The 16,052-nt window shown below is 46.4% G+C and overlaps 1 protein-coding gene across 1 annotated transcript in view; it reads right to left on the bottom strand.

The window, feature by feature from the left end:
- Positions 1-1,258: 1,258 nt before the first annotated feature.
- LOC115788618 (POU domain, class 2, transcription factor 1-like) overlaps positions 1,259-16,052 on the bottom strand; it is a 69,957-nt gene continuing 55,163 nt past the window's right edge. The window contains exons 15-16 of the mRNA XM_030741723.1: positions 8,349-8,422; positions 1,259-6,416 (exon numbers count right to left, since the gene is read on the bottom strand). Coding sequence (XP_030597583.1) covers positions 6,040-6,416; positions 8,349-8,422 — 451 coding nt within the window. The 3' untranslated portion in view covers positions 1,259-6,039. The remainder of the gene's footprint in view (positions 6,417-8,348; positions 8,423-16,052) is intronic.

Genomic DNA, 16,052 nt, shown 5'->3' with positions numbered 1-16,052 from the left:
CGAGAATCCTGGATGCTTATATACACATGGACGACTGTGAGCACGTGTGTTGTGTTTGTGGTGTCGGGTCTCACTGCGGTACTTTAACTTTGGTATCATTCTCTGGCCACCGCAGCCGAGTCCCACTGCACAGGCACACAGAGCTGCACTGCTGCTGGAGTCCAAAAAAACCAACACGTAACACAAATGTCCAAAAATATAAAGTCTGAAATCCACAGTGGGCTTTAAACGTCTCAGGAGACGAGCTGAAAGCAGAGAGTAACATTTCTATTTCAAGTAAAAATAAATGTAAAAAGAAAGCTGGAGTTCAGATGGTTTTCTCCGACAGCAGTGATTAATATACACCCCACCCCACTACAAAACATGCCACGTCCTCCCCCGGCGCGGCCGTGCGTTCTGTAGCTTAAAGCCATGAGAACAGCTGCTTCATGGAAATCTTTGTTTTCCTTCCTCAAACTAACTCGGCAGGGCCGCTTTCACACCCCTCACTCCTGAGTTCAGACAAGACACGTTTTTTTTTTTAGTTTTCATCATTAAAGCTTGAATGTCTATTTGGTTTTTTTCATCTGAGTATCAGAGGTATGAGTTCGAGCCCTCGTCCTGACGCTGGATGGAGGGAATCGGAAAGCTCGTCGGAGAGCGGAGCAGGAGGGACAGAAACGCTGGTTTTAAACCAAAAAGCTGAGAAATGTTTCTGATGTTTGGAGTCGGTGAAGCTGAGCTGGAATCAAATCCAGTCCTTCAGTGAAGCGGTTTACTTCCCATCTGTCACAGTGTCTCAGAGCTGATGTGATGCAGGCAGCAGCTGTTTTAAACTCATTCTTACTAAATTAAGGTGTACTGTTTAACCCCTTAACTGGCAGCAAAAAAATCACCTGACAAAAACTACATAACGCCTTCTGGTTATTATTGGCTCTGAAAAACCCATTTCATAGCCTATTAATCGGCTGCGTCTGGTCCGGGGGCGTAATTATGTGCATTTATATGGCAGGCTAGACCCGCCCATTTTGACTGACACCTCATTCGGCCAATAATGTTAAGAAATGGGTTTCCCAGAGCCAATAATACTCAGAGGGCGTCACGTAGCTTTGTCAGGTGATTTGGTGCAGCCAGTTACATGATTGGCCGAATGACGTGTCAATAAAAATGGGAGGGTCTAGCCTGCCATATAAAAGGGACTACAAACGGCCCGTCACCGGGCCCTTGCCAGTTAAGGGGTTAAAGTCATTCATAGGATTTAAAGATTGATTTTTGGTGATTTAAAAATCCAATATTCCAAAAAAAGCTGCAGAACTTTTTCATTTTTTCATTTGTTGTGCTGACTCTGATCAGCTGTTTGAGGATGAAGATGTTTCTTTATTTTTTTAATTTACGGTGCTTATCAGATTTATCAGACCACCACCTGCTGTGAGCTTTCTGCCCTGAACCAACAGTAATGGTTAATTCACCGATATGCAGAAGCTCTTGAATCAAAATGAGATTTTTTAACACTGAAATTATTTTTACAACAAACTGAAAAAACAGTGAAGCACATTATTTTTGGATTTAGGGTTGTGGGTGGAGGAGAAACGAGGCCGACACCACACAGAACACGTACAGTCGTTTCACATCTACTTTGGATGGTTATAATTTTATGGCTCATAATATGAATGCTGCTGGTGTGCTCTGTAAAAGCCTCTGAACAGAATCCTAATGAGATTATGGGCTCATTTTGGGTCATATTGAATACATTTTATTTTTAAATTTCTACATTTTGGTCTTATGTTTCAGAATTGAGTTTATTATGGCACCTCGATGCCTAAGGACTGACGGGACCTTAGCCAATGAGCAAGCAGTTTGAAGTCAGACCCGCCCCTTTTGTCACATCTGTTTTATTGATGGTGACGGTGAAGACACTAATCACAAGGCTTCAAAGCACGACTTCAGAAACCAGCAGATGAAGTAACTGCAGCTACGGCCATCTTTTATACCATTTATGGTGGCGACTGCCATCTTTTAGATACAGTCTATGTTCACACTGCATCTAATAACATGATGCTGCTCCACCTACTGGAGAAACAACAGCCTTTTAAATCACCGCTGCAGGAAAGTAAACCTGTTCGACTGAAGATTAGAACTCAGTAACACAAACGCCAATATCTGTGTGAGCTTTGGAAACAATGTGCTTCAATAAGCTGCTTCCTTATAAAGCCAATCAGAACATGTTCCCCCATCTGTTCCCTGCACTTTCTCTCCTTCTCTCAGGTTACAACAGTCTTAGGTTTGGTTTGTTTCAAACATTCGTTTCTTCTTGTTTCGATCTCCAGAACGTCCCTCTCTGCAGATACAAGCCTCACAACAACCCCTGAAAAGCTGTTACAAAGATCCAGAAAGAATGAAATAGAATTCAATAAATACATAAATAATCAATAAATAAACAAGGTGAGAGACAAAGAAGTTCATCAAATACAAACAGACTATTTTCCCCATCCCCGAAACAGTACACACCTCCCTCATACAATAAATACAAATTTTTTTTTTCCAACAAGGAGCCCGAGAAAGGTAAAAGAGTTTTAAAGCTTTTGGTCGTCGTCTTCGGTCGGTGGATAATAATAATAATCCCAGCCTTTTTATACATGAGCAACAAATAAGATCAGGTGAACTTAGAATGTTTCCTCCTACAAAACTATAAGAACTAATGGATACATTCCCCCTAAAAGTGGGCGTTAACAGCCTTTACCGCCTGCATCCCCCGCGTCCCTCCCCGTATCATCTTCATCACTGGTTGCCTTCAGTATCTGTGTCCATCTGTGGCTTCGACCTGGTGCCTGTTTTTAGTTTTCCAATCACAGAAATAAGAGCAGGGGCAGAGCTGAGATTTATTTATATACAAATAAATAAATTCAAATACAGCAGAGCTAATGTCACAGCCCGGCATTCGCTACAGTTACTGACTGTCACTGCTGTCTGACAGACCTTTTAGCCTGCAAAAATAAAATTTATTACCACTTTATACCTACTGACTAGGTGACTAGTAGTTTGCATTAAACCTATGGTGTTTAAAAATATTAACTTTGAACATTTTAGTTAACTGATCCAAAAATAAAACCTTGGTCTAAACAAATCCTGAAAACTGAAACAATCTACGCTCTTACAAATCTGACAAAAAAAATAGCAGTTTTGTGTTTAATCTATGTGATCACTGAGACCGAGGTTTCTATGTGAGTATAGTCAGATATATTTTAATATCTGTGTGGAAGTCTGGGAACTAATTAATAAACTTGTTTTGAGGTCTTATTCTTTCCAGTTTTGTGATATAATCATAAACTGCTGCAGCTCACAGTAAAGCACTAAAGCAAGACTGAAGCTCCTCTCAGGGTCAGAAGTCAACGTGTGTGAAACTCACACACAGCGATTCATGTGATCAGGATTGGGTTTGTGTGGCGTTTGTTTCATAGAGTGTGATCTGAATGTTTCGTAGGAGGTCGATGAGCATGAGTGGAAAACTGAAAACAGGCCCAGGTTTGCTTTTAACTGTGTTTTATGGTTTTTATGTAATTATCTTTACCTACAGATGCTCACACACACACACACACACACACACACACACACACACACACACGCACACACACACACACACACACACACACACACACACACACACACACACACACACACACACACACACACACACACTCGTGTGACTTGTGCACTGGTTTGGTTGTATTTGGTTGTTTCTTTGCTTTTGGTTTTTAGTTTTGGCTTTTTCAACATTCTGAATTAAAATAAGTTCATTTGGAAGCTACATTTTCACATTATGTCCAAACTAAAAAATAAAAACCTGGAGCACAACCGAAGAGATGAAAAGATATGAAATAACCCCCCCCCCACACACACACACACATAAGAAGAAGAAAGCAATGAGACGAATCCATACATCGGTAACAGACACACTATGGAAAGCAGGAACAAAAATATATATATTCTCAAAGTCAGTTTGTTGAGGTTATTCCACATTTTATCCATCCAGGAAACAGAAAGCGAGAACAAAGCCGAGGTCGCCGGCGGAGGGAGGGGGGAGGGAGGGTTTCTGTCTGATAATACGAGAACAGCAATCACAGTTAAAGACGGACAGACAGACGGGGCCTTACTCACCCTTCTCTCCCCCGTCCTCCCCCACTTTGTTCCTATTTGGTTTGTTATACTTCAGTCACTCACACATAACTAGTAGCAGTAGCTTTTGGTTTTGGTTACTTTTTGGTATTTTGGTCCGCTGCTTCAAGCGCATCTCCTCCTACTCCTCTTACTCCTTCTCGGTCTCCTTATCCTCCTCCTCTTCTCCTTACTTTCCCCCTGCAGCTCTTCATACCTTTGGCTGCTCCGCTTCTCCTCCTTCTCTTCTCCTCCTCATTTCTTTTGGCCCTTTGATCTGATCTAATCTTTGGAGACAAAGGAGAGGGGCAGATGGGAGGGAGGGTTGGAGGGCAGGGGTTTGGGGGCAGTAAGGGGAATGCCGGTGCTTCACCTCTTTCTTTTGTTCTTTTTTTTTGGTTTGGTCTTTGTTTGTGTGTTTGTGTGTGTCTGTGTGTGTGTGTTTTCCCTTTGACACTGCTGAGGTTTTGTCTGGACACTCGTCTCCCGGGCGAATCCAGATACAACGCTGCCAGAGGCGATGCTTTGGTATCCAAGAGTGACTGTCTGGTGGTGGATGAGCAGTCTGAAAGATGACATGATGATGATGATGATGATGATGATGATGATGATGATGATGATGCATGGGTGTATATGGGGTAATATTAAATCAAAAAGAATAGATAATAATATTAAAATAAATCCCACATCTGCCGGCGTGCAGAGTCACTCTGTAGGCAGCGTGATCAGCATATACTTTGGTTTGGACAAACATTAAAGATAATGATGATGATGAATGACTAAAATCTTTCTTTGGGGAAAAACTGACGTACAAACAACCCCCCCTCCCCCCAAATTAAGTGTGGATCTAACGAGAACGAAACAACCTTAAAATTTTGACGGTTTCTTCCTTTAACTTGAGTGGAGTTTCCAGCGTGTGGCAGACGGGTGGGCTTTGCTACAAAGAGGGCTTTAATGAACACCAGAAAGTTATTTTTGTACCACAGTGAATACAGATTGGCTTCTTACCGGACACTAAAGTAGTTATTAGAGCAGTAAAGCCCACCCTCCTGCTGCTGCAGGCCGTAACACACAGAGCTGTGATGTAAGGTAGGGCGAGCGTTGTAAAGCTGTAGAGAGAGAGAGGTAGGTAGATATCCTGCGCGTGGGCTCAGCTGTAAAATATTAAATTGTCTGAATTCGATAAGAAAGAGCGATGAATACAAATAATAGAAAAATAGATGTTTTGTAAATCTTCCGCTGAAGATGGAAAAGTGAAATCCCGAGTGAAATGAGGAATGTTTGGCGTGACGTAGAATGAAGTACTAAACTGATCCTGGATGGATCAGGAAGTCTTTTGAACTAAAGCTTTTCGCTCCGTTTGTTGTTGTTTTTTTGGTTTTCAGTTTTTGGTATTCAGAGATTTTGGTTTACATCTTTGTGTGTTTTTCTTCGAGCATCTTCTTTTTTTATTTGGTTGCAACCACATGACCGTCCAAGCTTGTTAAACAAGTCTTTTCTTTGCCTCCCATTTTTTTCCCACACACAGTTTCAGTTCTCATCCCTGCCCTCACTGAGTTTTTATTTTTTTCTCCAGCTGTTGAAAAGCGTGGTGTTCACACCTCGGCGCCACCTCTCCAGCTGCAGATCGATATTTGGTTTCGAATTCCCTCCTTCTTTCTGCAATTCTCTCTATCCTCTTCATCCTCCCTCTCTCTTTGCTTCCTCCCTGCATCCATCTGTGTATATTTTTGGCTTCAGGAGACATCAGCAGGGAGACAGAGAGAGAGAGACAAAACCAGAGATGGACTGGACAGAGAGATGGCTTTGGTTCAAAGGTGAGGTTGTAAATTTAGATTTTAAAGCTCCTTTAATCATCCTGTTCCTCCTCGTCCTCCTCTGATAGGATACTTTGGCTGTCAGTCAGGATCACTCAGCCATGGCCCCTCCCAGCGGTGGCGGTGAGGCTTCGCTGAAAGAACAGAAAGAGGCGGGACTTGAACACGGAGATGCAGACTCCTCTGGGCACGAAGTCGGGCTCATGAGGTTGCTGGTGCCAGCGGAAGGAGAATGGGAAAAGGAGGGCCTCGGGCCGCACACGCCGCCGCTGCTGACCAGTCCCATGGCGGTTGTCGATGTTGTTGCCATGGATCCAGTCACCATGGGGAGGAGTGTGGGCCGGTTGAGAAAGAGTGAGGGGCGGAGGGAGGGGGGGACAGAGGGGCCCCCGGGTCCACCGAGAAGCATGTGACCTGCTCCACCCTCAAGGCTGGAGATGGGTAGCTGCCCACCGCTGGCTGCCAGAGCTGGGATGGAAGAGGGGAAGAGGAGGGTGGACGGAGAAGAACCGAGGACAAAGAGAGGAGGAGGAAGACGAAAAACAGACAAGATTAGGCTCAAGAGGAAATCTGAAAAATAATGTAAAAATAAGAGAATGAAGAGATAAAACAGACAAAGGTGTTCAGATTTGTTCAGCAATGAAACAAAGAGCGAACAGGAGGGAGGGGAACTGTAGATGTGGTGTTGGCGAGGAGGATGGAGGAGTCAGAAAAAGGAAGATGGAGAAGGACATGAAGGAGAATTTAGAGGGAGAAGGAGCGATGATGATAAACACAGTCAGACCTCAGCATTTACAGGCTGATGGGTGGAAGTTTATAAAGTTATAAAGTGCGAACATTTCAAGGAAAGAACTTGGGACCTTTGACTGTATTTTGCATGAATCACTGTGCTGTTTACAGCCCTCTCAATGATGCTAACACACACATCACATCGCAGTACGGTGGGGATCACACTTCGTTACTCCAGCTGCTGCTTTGTGGTGCAGTGCCTCGAGGAAGAGTCCACACGCTCACATTTACCCTTTGATGGTGAAATTTACATCACTCAGACCAAAGTGGGCCTTTCATACTCACTGATGTGGAAAGTCCATATAAGATGGTTACAGCTACTTTGAGTTGAAGAAGAATTTTTTTAGTAGACTAAATGTGGAAAGCCTGAGACGTACATGATGAACTCCAAACATCTCAGGTTGCAACTGATGTAAACTTGGTACTTTGATTTTAGGTTAATACTTTTATTGGTCGAGCCCACTGGAGATCGAACCGTGCTGCATTAGGATCATTTAATTTGTGTGAACTACGTTTAGACACAATGATACTCAAAGAGTCACAGACAGACATCAAACCTGCATCTGCTGCAGTCTGCACACGTACACAGCAGTTTGTACGCTCTTAATAGAAACATATGGAATAATAAAGAGGTTTATTTTAGATACAGAGCTGTGAGAACGTATTGGCCCCCTTCCTGCTCTCTCTGCATGTTTGTCACACGTTTCAGATCATCAGACAGGTGTGAGCAGGAAGGAGGCAGATACTTTGTCACAGCTCTGCATCACGTGGCTTTTCATTCCAGTTCAATGAGATAAACACTGAGAAGTCTTCTGCAAAGTTACTCCTGCAAAACTCTGCTGTAACGCTTGGATCCCAGTGTATTAATAATCACTTTTATCCATTACATGAGAGTAAACATTCAGAGCATGTGAGGCCCAAAGGGAAGCAAACTGAAATCCTTTCACATCAACACTTTATTTCTTATTTCTTTCTTTGCTCCTTCAGCCTGAAACTCCATCAGAGCCAACAGTGCCAGAGCTGCAGTTTCCGTAACAGACTGTATCCTTCTCATCAGCACATGGCCCGGAGGACGCCGGCTCTGAGTGACGCTGAACAGAGTGCGAGTAAAAGGGGAAGGCCTGAATCGGCGCTATAGGGAGATGGAGCACATGACGGATTCAAAGCTGAGCTTATTTGTGATGCTTAATTGATTTGGCAGCACATCGTCTCAGTCAAAGAGCAGAATTTTGAGTGAAAACCAGTTATTTAGCCAACAGGCCTTCATATTGAGAGGGAGGGGATTGTGCCTGTTCAACTGTTTACTGTAAGCTGACTTGGCCTCCTAAGCTTTGCCATAAGGGGCTCTTGTCACTTTGTGATAATAGCAGGCTATTGTATGAGAATCAAATTGAATCTTTCACCATACTGAGCGATTCAAAAAGTTTGAGCGAGGAGGAGGAGGAGCGTGTGCCGGGCTCGCTCTGGGCTACGGTCATACTGAGGCTTTGCAAGGAAATTCATTTTGAGCAGAATGGATGAAGGGTGAAATGGGAAGAGGTCTTTAGAAACGGAGACTCATGGAGACTTGCTGGGCTGGAGGGGACACTCCACACACTCGTGCACACATACCTTGCATGGTAGCCAGGGGATTGCTGCCAATGAGGGCCTGGTTCATCCCTGTGCTTACTCCCATCATTGTGTTCCTGAGACATGGATGGAACACACACACACACACACACACACACACACACACACACACACACACACACACACACACACACACACACGCACACACACACGCACGCACACACACACACACACACACGCACACACACACACACACACACACACACACACACACACACACACACACACACACACACGTTTTCCGGGTTAAATAATATAAATTCAGCATAATCCAGTTTCTTTTTATTCCTTAAACTTTTCTAATCTCCCGCTCAAAGTCATCTCCCTGTGTATCTGTGTACCTGCTGCTGTTTTCAGACCGCTCTGATCATTTACACCTTTGCTTCTGAAACACAGGGAGATGCTACAGTTCCTTCAAATTTATTTAATTTGGGGGAAGAGAACTAAAACACAGGCAGCCAAATACAGCGAGCAGGGTGGGTAGTGAGTGAAACTTGAAGCCCATGTAGCATAAATCCTGCATTCCCCTTTTGCTGTGTTCTGATGCACAATATCACATAGTTCATGCAGTTTATGCAGAATCATCTCCATCTGAAGGATGAATTCTGCAGGGACAAATTCAGCACACAAACCTGTGAATACTGACAAAAAGGAGCTGCCTTTGGGTTGTGACATCTTCAGATGAAAACTGCTGTTTGATATCCTTCATCAGCAGTGAAACGTGAAAGTTGGGTCAGGCTGACACAAGCTGATGTTGGCACAATATTGAGGTCTATGGAGAAACTGCCAACACAGACTGAAGCTTCCCCAAAGGAGCCCGAAAACAACAGCAGTGCTGAAGGAGGTCCGGAGGTGCACCAGGAGACCACGGAGGGTCTGGCTTATATTTATATTTCTTTATGTTTATATTTATTTAATACATTACAATACTATTTGTGGAAAAGGCTGCCTAAAAGGAACTGTCATGCTGGCCCTTTAAGGGGGGGGCGGAGCTTAGACCACCAGTGTGCAGCATGCAGACAAGGAATGGCAGAGAGGGGAGAGGAGCTGAACCAGAGTTTACAGTCTGAAGTTGGTGGAATTATTTGTTGTTTAGAGTTTGCTAGCCACCCCAGTTTGAGTTGTGTGCGTGAAAATACAAGTAAGTGATGTTAACAGTAAATGACCTAGTTTATTTATCAAAATATACATGTTTCACCCTTAATTGATATCATGCTCTGTTTGCATGCGCATTTAGTAAGTGCTATCTACGTGAGTTCCGTGTGTTGTACTTTTGTAAACCTAGTGTATTGAGAAACATTACTGTTGCAGTCATGAAGAGTGTCATTGTGATAGTATTTCAGTTATTTTGGCATTATTTAGACACTGTTGTCACATTATTTGTTATCTGTTTTAGAACCACACACATCCAGTTCCTGTACCGTAAAGAATAAGCAGTAAATTCACGTTACTGAACCCACGGGAGTGCGACTCTACTCTTTTCTGGAGTTCTAACCGGACTCACCACAGTGATCCAACCCCTCCAACCAGCCCAAGATAAAACCTATTTTACAGTGGTCCTTCGAGCCGGAGAAGCGGATTGCTGTTTAAGGATGCAAAACCCAGAGTCAACAGCAATGGACACTCGACCCAGACGGCGAATGTCAGTGCCTTCCTACCTGTCAGATTATGACCTAAGTGGACCGGGAGCTCAGAGTAAATTCCGGACAGCAGCTACAGCTACAGGGGGAGTTTTAGGGGAGCATAGGGCATCAGCGCGTCCACCCACCAGATCTCCATCACCACCGATTAGCCAGAGCTTTGACCCGATGAACTTGAGGGATGGTGAGGAGCAAGAACAGGAGCTTAGCCAATCTATGGAGCAAGCCAGCGGGGAGCAGCAGACCGACCAAGTTCCAGGGGTTAGGGCTGCTCTCGAAGAGATGCGCCAAGAAAACGCTGAGCTCCGTAAACAGTTCCAGAGCCTGATGGTTGCTTTACAGTCACCACCAGCAGCCTACCAGCCTCTATTTCCACCTCTTCCACCTCAAAGTGTATACAGTGGCGGTTACAGTGGCGGTTATGGACACTACCAACTCCCAACTGATACGCCAACGTACCAGCAGCAACAATATCCAACGCTCCGCTCCCAAGGAAGCCTGCCACAAGATTCCTCTCAATTCAGAGTTTCCCAACCGTCCAGAGATCTGCACTATAACCCGTATTATGCAACCACACCACAGCAGACTGCACTTCCTCATGCAAGCAGAGATTCTTCATTTCTCCAAGCACCCTGCTTTAATGAGCCACAGAGAGAGACCACATACCGGGGACCAAAGCCCACCATCCCCTCCTTTACAGCGCCAGACCCCAGAGAGTTTGCCCGCATGAAGATTGCCTTAGAGAATCTATTACCGGCAGATGCCACTGAAAGATACAAGTATCAGATCCTCACAGATCATCTCAAATGCGAAGAAGCTTCACTTGTAGCAGACTCCTATTGCAACTCAAGGCAACCTTATACAGATACAATGACAGCTCTCACCAAGATGTTTGGGCAGCCCCACAAGCTTGCCGTGCAACGGATCACAGAGTTAATGGACGGTCCAAATCTACGCAGCGGTGACACCAAGAGCTTTCGTCTGTTTGCCCTCAATGTGCGGTCATTGGTAGGCATGTTAGACCAACTGGGACAAAGAGGCCATGTAGAGTTAGTCTGCGGCTCTCATGTCTCAAGGCTCTTAAGTAAACTCCCCTATGACCTCAAAACCAGCTTTAAGAGGTTCATCCACCCCCTGAGAGTGGCCATCCCCACTCTCATAGACTTTGCGGATTGGCTAGAATACGAGCTAGAAGTTCAGGAAGACAGCATGAAGCCCCCCCAAGAGAGAGGAGACATTTAACAAGAAGTCTGATACCAAGCGCACTCCTAAGCCCCCAAGTAAGACTGCTACTATCCTCCTGGGCACGGAGAAGGTTTTAGGATCCAGCAGTGCAGCATCACCATCTGCATCTGAGCATCCTCCCAACACATCTAAGAGAGCAGAGAAGGTAATGGCCTACTGTCCCTATTGTGATAATGACAAGCACTTTCTGAACAACTGTTCCAACTTTAAGAACCTGAGCAAGGAACAGAAGGTGACATGGATTAAAGCCAATAATAAGTGTTGGCGTTGTGGACGTAATCACCAAGCTGCAAAGTGTACACTTAAAGCTCCCTGCAAGATCTGTGGCAGAAGACATCTGTTAGTGCTGCACGAGGTGAATGAAAGGGTAGAGGAGGAACAAGCATCAGCTCCACCTTCAACAGAAAGCTGCCTCATTAACACTGCCAACAAAGTCATGTACGTCAATCGTCCAGTCTACAACTGCAAGGTGCTCCTGAAGATCAGTAAAGTACGCCTGAGGAATGGTGACAAGTCACTCGAGACGTATGCTGTCCTAGACGATGGTTCGGAACGAACAATACTGCTCCAGTCAGCTGCCAAACAGTTGGGCCTTACAGGATGTAAAGAGGTATTAGCTCTCTGTACTGTCAGACAAGAAGTGGAGCAGCTCCATGGGGCGGCCGTGTCTTTCACGATTTCTCCAACAGCCAATCCTGACAAGATGTACACCATCCAGAATGCCTTTACAGCCGAGCAACTGAGTTTAGCAGAGCATTCCCATCCAGTTGTCTCACTCCAGCAGAAGTATAAACATCTCGCAGGATTGCCCCTCCCTCTTCTAAACAGAGTCCGTCCCATGTTACTGATTGGTGCCGACTATACGCACCTCATCACACCCATAGAGCCAGTCAGACTAGGACCACCTGGTGGGCCAGCAGCTGTGAAAACGCTTCTTGGATGGACGCTACAGGGACCAGCTCAGGCTATTGAGTCCATCACTAATGTAAGTCACTGTCTCTTCACATCTGCACCATCACCCACAGAGCTGTTCTCATGTGTGGAGAAGTTATGGCAGATGGATGTTCTCCCTTACCGCAGCGAGAAGTTGGCCACTAGGTCACGGCAAGACCAAGACGCCATCAGGCTCCTGCAAGAACAGACCATGAGAGTCAATGTCAGTGGCATTGAGCGTTATGCCACACCCCTTCTTCGAATCAAGAACATGCCCCTCTTGAAAACCACTCCAGAAGCAGTGTTGCCTCTCCTGAGAGGCACAGAGAAGCGCCTAGCCAAATCACCCCAACGAGCGGTTGCCTATCAGAAGGAGATTGAGAAGCTTGTAGAAGCTGGCTATGTAGTGAAACTGGTGGAGCACCAATGGAAGACCAGCACCGAAGCTTGGTACATACCCCACCATATGGTTCAACATAATGGGAAGAACCGAATAGTGTACAACTGCTCATTCCAATACCAAGGCTACAACCTGAACCAACTCCTTCTACCAGGTCCCACCCTCGGCCCTGCCTTGCTGGCGGTGCTGCTGCGCTTCAGGGAGCATGCCGTAGCCTTCAGCAGTGACATCCGTGGCATGTTCCACCAAGTGAGGCTCCTACCTGCAGACCGCCCCCTGTTGCGGTTTGTATGGCGGGACATGAGACGAGACAAACCCCCTGATGTCTACGAGTGGCAGGTACTTCCCTTTGGAACTACCTGCAGCCCTTGTTGTGCAACGTTCGCGTTGCAGAAGCACATCATGGACCACAGCAAACCAGGAGAAGATGTGCATGTTGCCATTAACAAGTCCTTCTATGTGGACAACTGCTTACAGAGTCTCACATGTCCAGCAGCCGCCAGGGCACTTGTTGACAAACTGCGCCACCTTCTGGCTGATGGAGGATTTGAGCTCAGGCAGTGGGCAAGTAACAACCCAGATGTCATCCACCATCTCCCTCCAGACCTCAGGTCATCCAGCTGCGAGTTGTGGCTCAGTCAAGGTCAGTCCGACATCCAAGAGCCAGCCCTCGGACTACACTGGAATTGTAAGTCTGACACCCTCACCTACAAACACAGACACATTGATTGCTCAGTGGCAACCATGAGGAACATCTACAGAGTTTTAGCCAGCCAGTATGACCCTCTTGGCTACATAGTGCCTTATACCACCCGAGCCAAGGTTATTGTGCGCCACCTGTGGGAGAAAAAGAGGGATTGGGATGACCCGCAGCTTCCTGAAGAGCTGCTGCAGAAGTGGCATGCATGGGAAGCAGAGTTGGCGCAGCTGCACAAGATAACACTGCCTAGGTGCTACACCAGTCCCAGCCTGGACCAACCCAACTGTAAGAGAGATATCCATGTATTCTGTGATGCCTCCGAACAGGCATATGGATCAGTGGCCTATCTGAGGACAGAGAGTCCAGAGGGAGAAGTTGAAGTCGCCTTCCTTGCAGCCCGGTCTCGTGTTGCCCCAAAGAAGCAACAATCTGTTCCTCGGTTAGAGTTGTGTGCTGCTCTAACAGGTGCTCAGCTCTACAAGGTCATCAGCACCGAGTTGACCCTTTCCATACGCAGCTGTATCTTATGGTCTGACTCAGCCACAGTCCTAACCTGGTTAGGTTCAGATTCCTGTAGATACAAGGTCTTCGTGGGCACTCGTGTGGCGGAAATACAAGAGCTAACGGAAGCTGCTACATGGAGATATGTGCCATCACGAGATAACCCAGCAGATGACATCACTCGCGGCCTCACTATCCAAGACATCACCAAAGGCAGTAGATGGACGGATGGACCTGAATTCCTGAAACTGGCTCCAAGTGACTGGCCTGATCTACCACCCCCACTCCAGAGTGATCCTGATGGTGAGCTGAAACGACAGGTTGTTTGTCTAACTGTGTCCAGCTCTAGTGTTCCGGATCCACACCAATACCAGACTTGGGACAGCTTCTTAGAGGCCACTGCACATCAGCTTCACAGGGCGGCTGACCACAACCACCCTCTTACTGCTGATTCCTACGCTGCTGCTGAGCTAGAAGCTCTACAACACGCCCAAAGAGAGTCATTCCCAGAGGAAATCACCCAGTTAAAGGCAGGCAAACCCATTGCCAAATCCAGTCGCCTTCTTCTGCTTGCACCGGAGTTTGATGAGAGAACAGGGCTCATCAGAGTAGGAGGCCGTTTACGCCGCAATCCCGACCTGGCTGTAGATGAAGTCCACCCCATTATTCTGGACCCCCGACACGCACTGACCCAACTCATTATACAGGATCATGATGGGAAGCTCCAGCATCCCGGGCCAGAAAGGGTGTTTGCTGAGATCAGGAGAAGATACTGGGTGTTACGTGGCCGTGAAGCAGTACGCCGCCATCAAAGATCCTGTGTTGAGTGCAAGAGGTGGAAAGGTCACCCCAATCCACCCAGGATGGCAGACCTCCCTCCAGCCAGACTGCGCCTGTTCAAGCCGGCATTCTATTCCACAGGTGTGGATTGCTTTGGGCCATATACCATCAGAATCCGACGCAGTAACGAGAAAAGGTGGGGGATATTGTTTAAATGCTTAACCACCAGGGCAGTCCACCTTGACTTGATCCCCAGTATGGACACAGACGCATTTTTAATGGCTCTGAGACGCTTTATAGCCAGGCGTGGCAAACCCAAAGAGATTCTCTGTGACCAGGGGACAAACTTCCGAGGAGGAGAACGTGAGCTGCAGGAGGCATTTCAACAACTTCACCCTAACCTCAAAGAGCAACTAGCTTGCCAACAAATCAAGTTTGCCTTCAATCCTCCTGGATCCCCACACTTCGGAGGTTGCTGGGAGCGGGAAATCCGCTCGCTAAAGACTGCTCTTCAAGTCATCATTGGAGCCCAAACCATCACTGAGGAGGTGTTTCGCACAGTTCTGATTGAAATTGAGGGGATACTCAATTCAAAACCCCTGGGCTACACTTCATCTGAGGTAGCAGATCCTGACCCTGTTACCCCCAACTATCTCCTCATGGGGCGGCGGGATGCCTCGTTGCCGCAAGTCATCTATGATGGCCCAGATATTCTTGGGCGGCGAAGATGGAGACACAGCCAAATTCTAGCTGACCATTTCTGGCGAACTTTCCTGAGGCATTACCTGCCAGGACTCCAAGCCCGCCAGAAGTGGCAGACAGAATCAGCCAATCTACAAATAGGAGATGTTGTCATGATAGTGGACAACCAGCTCCCGCGGGCCCTTTGGCCTGTGGGGAAAGTCTCCCAAGTTTTTTTCTGGATCAGATACCCGGATCAGATCAGCTGAAGTGACTGTAAAGGGAAGAACCTACGTGCGACCCGTGGCACGACTTGTCAGCCTACCCACCTTGCCAAAGGATGATTGATCGCCCTCCCCTTTACTCAGCCTTTTCTTGGTTGTTCGTATTCACAGGCGAATACGGGGGCGGCTGTGGAAAAGGCTGCCTAAAAGGAACTGTCATGCTGGCCCTTTAAGGGGGGGGCGGAGCTTAGACCACCAGTGTGCAGCATGCAGACAAGGAATGGCAGAGAGGGGAGAGGAGCTGAACCAGAGTTTACAGTCTGAAGTTGGTGGAATTATTTGTTGTTTAGAGTTTGCTAGCCACCCCAGTTTGAGTTGTGTGCGTGAAAATACAAGTAAGTGATGTTGACAGTAAATGACATAGTTTATTTATCAAAATATACATGTTTCACCCTTAATTGATATCATGCTCTGTTTGCATGCGCATTTAGTAAGTGCTATCTACGTGAGTTCCGTGTGTTGTACTTTTGTAAACCTAGTGTATTGAGAAACATTAATGTTGCAGTCATGAAGAGTGTCATT

This window comes from Archocentrus centrarchus, chromosome 11 (genome assembly GCF_007364275.1).
Source record: "Archocentrus centrarchus isolate MPI-CPG fArcCen1 chromosome 11, fArcCen1, whole genome shotgun sequence".
Classification (NCBI taxonomy): Eukaryota; Metazoa; Chordata; class Actinopteri; order Cichliformes; family Cichlidae; genus Archocentrus; species Archocentrus centrarchus.
The sequence above is the reverse complement of the archived record's forward strand: the minus strand, read 5'-3'. Positions and strand labels throughout refer to the sequence as shown.